General features: G+C 31.0%; 1 protein-coding gene and 1 long non-coding RNA gene across 3 annotated transcripts; one reads left to right on the plus strand and one right to left on the minus strand.

Moving 5' to 3' along the window:
- Positions 1-8,531: 8,531 nt before the first annotated feature.
- Positions 8,532-8,959, minus strand: LOC122525257. The gene is made up of 2 exons (XR_006305738.1): positions 8,870-8,959; positions 8,532-8,745 (listed from the first exon to the last, which is right to left on the minus strand). It is a non-coding gene; the product is annotated as an uncharacterized LOC122525257 (long non-coding RNA).
- LOC122525256 (60S ribosomal protein L35a-like) lies at positions 8,934-10,127 on the plus strand. Of its 2 annotated transcripts, none has more exons than XM_043647932.1 (4): positions 8,934-9,015; positions 9,504-9,763; positions 9,836-9,997; positions 10,096-10,127. In XM_043647932.1, the coding sequence occupies exons 2-4, from the start codon at positions 9,506-9,508 to the stop codon at positions 10,117-10,119; spliced, it is 444 nt and encodes a 147-aa protein (XP_043503867.1). In that variant the 5' UTR covers positions 8,934-9,015; positions 9,504-9,505; the 3' UTR covers positions 10,120-10,127. The 2 variants fall into 2 exon arrangements, with proteins under 2 accessions (XP_043503867.1, XP_043503868.1); XM_043647933.1 differs by lacking the exon at positions 8,934-9,015 and adding an exon at positions 9,057-9,077.
- The last annotated feature ends 706 nt before the right edge of the window (positions 10,128-10,833 follow it).

Here is a 10,833-nt window from a genome sequence, read left to right on the forward strand (position 1 = left end):
CACCAGAGGACTCCGCGTTGAAGAAATCTGCGTAAATACAACAACTTTTTGATAGCTGATAAAGAAATGGTATAGGAAATATAATATGGAATACTGGTAAAACTTAAACCCTAATCTTCTTGATAACGGCTGCACCTATGGAGTTTTTGATAATATTCGAGTACGTAGGGTCTGTAGCCTGAAGGAACCTATATAAATTTATAAAGTTTCATAAACATCAAATAAACAAATCCTAGTAAGTGTTGACATGCAATTGGAACGGTAAAGAGGCTTGGTGAATAGCATGAGTATACACGTATGACCGAAAAGATTGTAAATTATCTTTACTTCGTTACAAATGAAAATGAAATACTTACGTATGCGCTTTTTGTCATTAAATTATACTCCAGCTTGCAACGAGTGGGAGACTGACAATAAAATTGTATATTTTCTTCCAATTTGTCAGTTACTAATACATTTATCACTGGTGCTAGCATTTGACCGGTTGATAGCAAAGCCGTTAAAGTTGAAATATCCAATTTATTATCATGAATAGGCGAATCCGGTGATGAACAACACGACCATTGGTGAATTCCATCCTAGCACAATGCCAAGAGATATTAACAGTGTGCCTAAAATTGTTTTTACAAATAAACATATGTTCACATTTTTGCTTTTATCATTTCATTAACATAATTTAAAAAAAACTTACAAGCGAATATTGAGAGGTATTCCCACGTTTTCGAGCCATGTGGTGATATGTACCTTCCTCTTCTTCTTTCCCTATTCATTTTTAATTTTTAAGAATCACAGCTTTTGTTTCCTCACTGAAGACGAATGATCAAAAGACGAAATTCGTTAATATCCTTTTGTAAACAATTTTTTTATTTGAACGTCAAGAAACTTATTTCAGCTCTTTCAACAAGTTACCTGAAAAATGCGATTGCCGTAAAAAATATTTTTCTGTAGCAACTAACAATTTGAATTGATTATTAATATTTATAATTATATTCACATAAAGTGAAATGAAAATTATATAAACTATGGAAGAAACTGGTGTATATAATAGTGTCGAAACATCCGATAAAACGTGAGTGCTAGATTGTTATAATTCATGTATATGCTCCTGAAATTAGTAGTAGATCCTCGGATAGGACGAAAATTACGATGAAAACACGGCAAGCAAAAGGAAATATAATGAAAACGGAAGAACTTGAAAACGCTTAGAATAGGATGCTGGAGCGTAACTTCCATAAAAAACAGAGACCCGTAATTAATAGAGGAAATGAGAAAATGCAAAATAGATATCTGCAATTTTTCCGAAACAAAAAATAAAGCAAAGGAAACCTTCGATATGGAAAATACATCCTATTCTATAGCGGGAAGACAAAGACGAAAGAGCCACCTTAGGAGTAGGCCTTACTGGTACACAAGAGATACGTAGATAATGTACTAGAGTCCAAATACATCAGCAACAGGATACTACAGGTAATGCTACAGCTCCAAAGAAGACAAGATACCGCCACACACTATTAGTGTATATGCTCCAAATATCACAAATCACAAAACGAGAAAGATGAATTTACGATCTGCTGCAAGCGCACCTAGACAACATCTCTAAACGAGATGAGATTGTTGAAATACCCGGGAACTTAATAAATAGGACTATTGGGAGAAATTCTCGGCCGACATGGAACACGACCTACTCGAAGCACAGAAAAAAGTATGGAATATGCTACGAAACCGAAGAAAACATGTAAACGTGTCCATGCAGACCACAAAATCACAACAGTTGAATAGGAAAAACAATGCACAGAGCTGTACAAAAACGAGACGAAGGAGACTTATAACAGATGCCAAGAAGAAGAAGAGGAGGCACTAAACGATTGAACTATCTCATCTGGAGAAATACAAAAAATAGACAAATTAAAAAACCGAAAAACACCAGGAACAGATTAGCTAACAAATGAACTAATAAAATACACAGGAAGACAACTAACAGAACAACTAAGTACCCTATTCAATAAAATAGTAGAAAACATAAAAGTGCGAACCCAATGGAAGGAGAGTATAACAGTTCCCATATTTAAGAAAAGAACTAAGACAGAACCGAAGAACTACCGCGGAATTAGCCTCCGAGATGCAGTACAGAAGGTGATAACTACTAGAGTGTGTACTTATGTACGCACGTAAGAAGTTCAGCCAATCAATTTAAAATTTGCCACTATAGTGTAAAGCTACAGAGTTATGCTGTCGTGTATTCCTTTCTCTATTACTTGTTTCAGAATCCACTATCGTGTGCCAATAAAGACGATCATGCGAGAATGTGTTACTCTTTGAAATTTATTAGAATAAAATAAAAAATAAGGTAAACAATAAGTAGATTATAAATTGAAGTATTATTATTTAAGGTTATAAGTAGTAATAGATAAAAAATATATTTTGAAGTTATTTGAAGAAAAGATAAGAGAAGAGAAAAAAAATAGAGAACAAAATATAGAGTTTTCTTTTCTTGTCATATTATTATCACGCCCATATCCAGCTATATGCGTTGCAATGCCTACATTTAATTATAACAAGAGTGAAAAATTTCTTTGATACTCAAAAGCTTAAACGCTTTGAGACCGAATACTTTTTATCTATTTCTAACTAAGTATTCTTGTTTGAGTGATCTGGGTCAATTTCTGGTTTATTAACTATAAACTATTTTAATGAATTTATTGTTGGGTGCTACTTAGATTATAAAACTAACATACCTATTATGATTTACTCCGTGTATTCTCAGCTAGCTCGACTATTACTTGAGACGATCAAAAGACGGGTAGGACTGAAATGAAATTTATTTGTTGCGACAACAAAGGAAGCAATTTATTATTTTCTTAAACAAGAAATGAGATTAATTAAATGATACTTACCTGCGTTTATTCGAATTTTGAGTGCTAATCTGTTTCATTGACGAATGAATCTGTTATTGCAAGTAGCAAAATGATGAAAAACGTATTTAGAAATTAAGATTATTCGAGATTGACTCAAGAGAAATCAATATCTATTTACAAACTATCTACGAGACTCTTCTGGAGCTGACTCTCATCGCTCTAAGACGGACGGTGAAAAAAACGTTTACTTTCCGCACTTTATGACAGTCTATTGAAAAATATTCGTTCTTTGTCAATATTTCACAATCCATATAAATTTCGGCGTACATGCAGTACGTTCTAAGGCTGCCTTATCGAACCCGTGAATTAAGTGGCCACATTACTCAACTTGTTCTGGCTCGTTAATGCTATGCCTATCTTTGTCGGTAATGAAGATTTCTGTCTTCGAAATCTATAACAATTACAGAAATAAAGATAGTATAGAAGATAAAAATTTCAATAATTATAATCTAGTGACATGATTTACTTCGCTCGTGCTCAAGGAAATATGACGAGGCCGATGACCTCGAGAAACGTTTCATTTTCCAATTTTCTGTGAAAATATATAGTGTAAAGTTTATCAAGTCGTAGCCTATATGAAAAAAAGCGTATAAATTGTGTGGTTTGATGTATGAATAAGAAATATTTTTTTTTTCCATAGTTTCTGTCAACATTGATTTCATTTATTTTAATAATATTCGTAATATCGATACGTTTCTCAATGAAAGTAACAAAACTTATTAATTAAATATAATATCAGCACGACTAAAGAATGTAATAATATAATAATGTAATAATAACTTATATAAATTTTGAGGAAGAGGAATCGGATGCAGCGAAAAAATTACTCACCGATGAAATGAAAGTTTTTAAGGATGGTATTGCGCATGGAGATTTAAGTTTAGATGCATATACAACGATGTGGGAAGAATGTTTATCGCAGATATTTATTAGGAAACACACAAAAACGGTATACAAGAGCAACCTTAGCCTTCAAAAAAGATAGAGTAGAAGCTTTCGAAAGAAAATTAGAAGAAAATCGGATGCATATGACTGGTGAAGCTAAAAAGCCGCTAGAATGGAATAAAAATTGATAGTTTTAACAGGAGGTTATCAGATAATTATTTAACATATATAGTTAAATATATATAGTTAAATATTGACATTAATTGCAATCTTAACATAATTTTTTTTTAGACCAGGTCACAAGCTTAATCAAACAATTACACGATTTGTGTGAACAAATAGAACAAGCCCATTTGGAACTTTCGACATTTAAATTTTTACAAATCAAGAGGAAGCAGCAATTCCGAGGAGAGTCAATGCTCTTATTGAAGATGTTAAAAAGACAAACTGAACGTGAACGTATATTACAAATGCGATATGCACAATTGCAAGATAAACTTCAGCAATGTTAATATTATAAAGCAATGTTAATACAATTGTATTAATCTTTAAACATAATATTTTAAAGTTACATGTGATATAAGTATGCTTAAAACTTTACTAATCTAAGTATGAAAGATTATTGTGTGGATGTTGCGTATGTGGATAGTTGCATGTTGAAATTATTATATTAAAATATGTATATTTTACTATGTATAAATTATTTTAAAAAATAATAAGTAAAGAGAGAGAAAAAGAGAAAGAGAGAAAGACAATTCAAAACAATGAACCTATAATTATTGAAAATTTTTGAAATTATTAATATCAACTTCTAAATATCAGGGCATTTTTAAAAAATAATTTTTTCAAAAATAGTTAAGATAAAATATTTAAAAATTCTGATTTTATTAGCTTTATTTTATTAATTACGTGGTAAAACTTGTATACTTTATAATTTTAACTGTCTCTATAACTCTCCCTTTTACGAGTTTGAGGGGTTCATTCCCTTTATAATCGTTTAACAAAAATCATTACAATCTATCTGCATTACTTACCAATGCTATCTTTGTGAACATAAGATTAGGCTAATAAATAAATATATACAATATATATATATTGAACAACACAATTAAACTTTAATAAGAAATAAACAAATATATACAATGAACAAAACCATAAAACTAAAAAAATCATAATTAACACCCAAATAAAGACACATCATATCTTACAGAGGCTGTCCTACTTCACTCTGCTATCTATTTTTCTCAATCGACTTTCTCGCTTCTCCCTCTCCTTCTAAATTCCCTATCCTTTCTTCTCTCTTCCAGCTCCTACATTCACTTTTCCCCACCAGAATTCAACTGATTCTCACCCCACGACTCCACTTATCTTAACATCCTGCATAGTCTTTCCTTCTCATTCATCCAATACTTACGTTCATTTATGCCCTCACCCATCTTGAAACATATCACTCTGTTGTATTTGTTATGATCGTCTCCTTGTTAAAGATAAAAAACTTATAAAAAAAAAATTCCCCCACAAAGAATCCAACGTTAATAACCAGCGCCTTAAATCAAATTTGCAAGCTAACAACTAAAAAAATTGAATTTTGGCATTTTTTGACTGGCCTATTTGCGAAAAAACGCGGATTGAAATTTTACATAGATACGTATTTCTTGAACTGTAGTAGTGTAGTTACTTACAATATCTATATCTTATCTTAAAAGGGTTAAGTATGTTTTCCTTTTTCGTTGTTATGAAATAAGCCTAATAAATTTTTCTTTTTTTATTTTTTCTAGAGTATTCCATATTAATTTTATAGGGACTATAATTAAAAAAAAAAAAGTGCATTTGTATAATATTATAGGAAGTGTGAATTTTGTTTTGCTAACGTTATAAATTTGGTTAAGAAATCAACATTATTACGCAAGTAATAGAATTAATAATTATAAATTAAATAATATATAAATAACAAAAACTAATTTTTTAACGTGCCCCAAACGATATATTTTTCAGGATGATATTCGTCGTGTAGATACACGAAACATACATTTTTTCAGTATACACTGCATTTTATGAATGCAAGCTTCTCACACGTACACGAAGATTTCAAATCTTCCAGAGGGAAGCAGACTTGGTTAAGATTTAAAAAACTGGTCTTTCTTTACCTAATTTCGAGATAAAAAATGCATATTTATTGTAAATAAGAAAGATACAAGTACAATTACTAATATTTAAAGATGTATTCTGTTATTCTGTTATTGTTTTACAATGAGATCAGCATGGTGTTAGATCATATTACACTGACTGGTTCCTCGACCGTCTTTGAAAACATACTTTGCCCCAGCCCCTGCCCCTTTGCCTGTCGAGACAAAATATAGATTTTGACAAAATCAGAGACACACACAGCGCCGCTATTGTAGTCTACTACACTACTACAGTTAAAGGAATACGTATTTATGTGAAATTTCAATCCGCGTTTTTTCGCAAACGGCTGAATATAAGTATACGACATGTTTAAAGGCACAATGAATATTCTTATGGAGTACTAGAAGTGTGAAAAATTTGAAAAAATCTGAGATGTGGCCCATTGACCATCTCCTTGTTATTAATAAAAGAAAAAAGGAGAGGATATATATTTTATATATTTATTTAAAGATACAATTTGGTAGGATAAAAACGTAATTGTCTATAATTTGCCAAATTACTAATTTAGTCCAGTCAACGCGGGCCGTTTCCTTCATATCTCAGGAAAGAAGGTGGAAACTTGATATAAGGGTAAATAGACGACGCTGAATCGAATGGTGCTAATTTTTTTGAGGTGGAAAGTGCCGTTTTTGAGAAAAAGGGTAAAAAAGGGTCAAAAATAACTTTATCTTAGAATCTAGGCATTTAATCGAAAAAAGTTTCAAACAAAAGTTGTAGAGAATTGAAAAATACTAAAAAAATGTTCTATGATTATCTTCGTATTTTCAAAAATAAGCGAATAAAATTGGATTGAAGATGGGAAAAAATTGTAAGAGTGGGAGAAAGCAAGCTTATCCCTCCGTCGCGTTTTACACGCGAGCGAGCTAGTATGCGTGCGAGCGTCCGTGTGCACTAATACAAACGAAGGATCTTCGGCAATCTTCGGGACTCTCGGTCTTGAATGCAAGTGAGAGTGAGAGAAGAAACCGATATTTCCCTTTTCTATTTGTTTAGGCGATAACGAGTATTATTGTCCTTGGCCATCGATTGTTCAGCGTTCTGATATTTCTCTTTTTATATTTTTTCTTTCGGTAGCAAGAATTTTACGTCTTGGCCATCGAGCGTCGAGCGTTTTGTATACAAGTGCGAGTGAGAAAGAAAACCGATATTTCTCTCTTTCTATTTTTTCATTTGGTAGCCAGAATTTTACGTCTTGGCCATCGTGCATCGAGCGTTTTGTATATCTATATATATCGGCGCATAAGCGCGGCACTTTTAAATCGAATCTTGATGCTTATAGCACGTCGTTTCTTTATTTATTGTCAAAAATAATGAACCTTGAGTAAAAAAAAAATAATTCATTTTAACAGAAACTATTATTATTTAGTTGAGAGTAAAAATAATGAATTAATTTTGTGTCTCGCCATAAAATTAATTAGAATAATTAATTGATATAAATTCTTTGCCTCACAAAAATTTATTTGTATATCAAATTGAATACGTATTCTCTTTAAGACGAAATTTAAAATTTAAATATTTTTCCTATTAAATTATGTATTTTATAAAATTTTAAATTACTGACTTTTTGTCTCGTAAAAATTTATTAGTTTATCAAATTAAATACATATTTGAAAAAGAAGAATTTTATATCCACACATAAAATTAATTCAAGATATATATGAAAAGATATTCTAAAAACGTGGAATTTATTTTTTGTCTATACATAATTTTAATTCATTTTTATTATGTTATAAGAAAACAGTAATGCATTCTGATTCATCTTCGAGGTCTTAAGAATTGTACGAAAAAAATTGAGCAATTATCGAGTGGTGCGTTAGCCTAAGTAGTAACGTCTTTGCTTCTCGCGCCGGTTATTAACGTTCGATTCTTCGTGGGGGAATTATTTTTTTATATAGAGAAAAAGAAGGATCCTTTTTATTTTTTGAAATATTACATTGCACCAAACGAACATGTAACGTGAATAAGAAACGTCGTTATTTTTTGGAACTACGAAATCTATGACTAACGTGGTAGTAGATCCTAAAACTACTTTTTAAATGGAATCTACTTATCGACTGATCAAAAATATATTGAAGAAATGATCTGTTTAAATAAAACCATATGTCAATAAATTTTCAAGGAAAGCAAATAAATACGTTTATCGAATTTTTCACGAGCAAGAAAAAAACGGAATGAAGAAAAGAGAGAGAGAAAGAAAGATCCTTTCCATCGTGACGATTCACGAAACGGAAAGGATCGTAACCGAAGGTAAAGCTCGAAATGCGGTAGATTCTGCACGCAGGCGTGGTATACATTCTGCATCGGATAATTTGCACGCTTCGCGAAGCAGAATACTCGATTTTGAATTTACTCGTAACAACCTTGAGAGCAATAGAAACAAACGATGAAAAAATGGTAAAAGTACTATAAAACCGATATGCGATCTCTATCCTTTTGTGTCGATAACTTGAACGATCGATAAATTGAATTTACTACCCGTCCAAATTTCCTTCATCTATTCGTTGTAATATTCTCTAGTTTCATTACAATGAACGATTCTCGTAATATTATACAAAGTTAAATTATATTATACCTGGTTAAAGGTAGAAACTTTGATGCGTACATTGTTTGTCATAATAGACATGGATTATTAGAAATTCCTTGTTCTCTATAATGCGTTATTTTTGAAAATGGTCACATTGTTCAATCGTTTATGATATAACCTTATGCTCGTAATATTCGTTGAATATTTCATTAACTAGTAGAAACCACATATTACCTTAAATTCAAATTGAACTATTAGTCGAACATTCCTAGTGATAAATTGCAAAGAATTTCTGGGTATATAAAAAAAAAAAAGAAAACTGATAATACGAATTAAAAATATCGCATTATTAACTTACTTATTATTCTAAACCTGTGGCGGCATCTACAATTTAAACGATACTTGCTCTGTCGATAAAATCACATTTTTTAGTTAAAACTTTTCTTCAGCAGAGGGCCGGCATTTCTAGTGTTACCTGTCTTTTTAGAACGTGATAAATATCCGGTACGTCTGTTCCTTATGTGCTTCTATAATTATTTAAACGTATCTCTATAATTAATAAAAAAGTAAGACAGATAATAGTGAGAATTTGTTTAATGTGATGTTCAGGTGTAATACGAAATTTAATTTAACAACATTTTGCAAATAATCTTACGATTTCAACAGATTCTAAAAACTGCTTTGTATCACGATGTTTGTCTTCAACATAATAACGTTAAAAACAGTGAAATAAATATTTCATTTTTTCAATCATCAAACAATCGTTATTACAGATCACACTTTGTGTGTTTATAAAAATAATACATTGATTGATTTAAACATGGTATAAGTTCTTAAAAAGAACTTAAAAAAATAAGTTTTATTGAAAAATTAAATGAATACTTATGAACCTCAATATATTTATAAATAATATAAATATTGATTATAGTGATATATAATTGAAATGCACAAAACTCTATATATTACTTATTGTAATAACCTTTTTTTTACAGAAATGGCAGACGTTGCTGCGACTCCTAAATCCAAAACAAAAGCTCAGAAGAAGCCAATAGAAAAGGCTTCAGAACCTGTACCGTTAAAAAAACGGCCTTTCAAAAGACATGGACGTCTTTACGCTAAAGCTATTTTTACTGGTTACAAGCGTGGTCTTCGTAATCAACATGAACATACAGCTTTATTAAAGGTTGAAGGAGCGAGAACAAAAGGTGACTCTGATTTTTATATCGGCAAGAAATGTGTTTACGTATACAAAGTAAGTGTTTTAATATTGAATTATAATAATTTGACAATGAGAGCATATAGTTACAAATATTTATCTTTTCAGGCTAAGAACAGAACACCTGTTCCTGGTAATAAAACTACAAAAAAAACTAAAGTAAGAGCCATTTGGGGTAATGTAACGCGTCCACATGGTACCAGTGGTTCAGTTCGTGCTAAATTCAAGAGAAATTTGCCAGCCAAAGCTATGGGTCATCGCATTAGAATTGTAAGTAGAGATTTTTTTAATTATTAACTATAGATCACAAATTTCTCTAAATTTAAATCAGAAAGGTATAAATTTTTATTTTCTTCATTCTATTGCAGATGCTGTATCCTAGTCGAGTTTAATTTTATACTAATATAAATAAATAAATAAAAATGTAAATATCAATTTGATTTATAATTTTGTAATATATATGTTTGTAATATATGATGTTTTGCTGTTTGAGAAATTGTTTTGAGAAAATAACGATGAAAAAATGGTAAAAGTACTATAAAACCGATATGCGAGCTCTATCCTTTTGTGTCGATAATTTTCACCGGTAGAGATACTCCCTTCTTCTCCCTGCAAGCGATTTTAAAAAACTATGGAAGGACAGGATGTGGTCTGAATTCCACGAATGGTTCATTTTTTCGAACATTGATAAAGGTAACTACTATAGAAATAACTTCTACGTCAACACGTCCAAACCATGGTTTAGTAAATTTAGCTTAAATAGACGCTCAGTTACTTCCATCAACAGGCTTCGGAGTGGTCATCACTCGTTGAATGCTTGCTTATTTAAATATGGTATTGTACAATCTCCATCTTGTAACTGCGGTGGTGTAGAAGAATCCCCGAACCACATTTTATTTTAGTGTTCCTTGTATGATGATCAAAGAGTCGAATTTATCAAAGTATTAACCGTGCTGTTAGGCCATGCCCCTTACAGCGCAGAATTTCTTTTAGGAAACTTGAGCCAGGGAATTTTGAACTGTTTAAGCAAATTTCTATTGTCTATTAAAAGATTTATATAATGAATTGTAATAAGCCGTCAATGTTTATATGTTTAAGTACATTGG

This window comes from Polistes fuscatus, unplaced genomic scaffold (assembly GCF_010416935.1).
Source record: "Polistes fuscatus isolate 324 unplaced genomic scaffold, CU_Pfus_HIC Scaffold85, whole genome shotgun sequence".
NCBI classification, from domain to species: Eukaryota; Metazoa; Arthropoda; class Insecta; order Hymenoptera; family Vespidae; genus Polistes; species Polistes fuscatus.

Coding starts and splice junctions, on each gene's coding strand:
- LOC122525256 (XM_043647932.1), top strand. CDS start 9,506: ATGGCAGACGTTGCTGCGACTCCTAAATCCAAAACAAAAGCTCAGAAG. Junction 9,764..9,835: donor AATGTGTTTACGTATACAAA/GTAAGTGTTTTA, acceptor TTATCTTTTCAG/GCTAAGAACAGAACACCTGT. Junction 9,998..10,095: donor TGGGTCATCGCATTAGAATT/GTAAGTAGAGAT, acceptor ATTCTATTGCAG/ATGCTGTATCCTAGTCGAGT.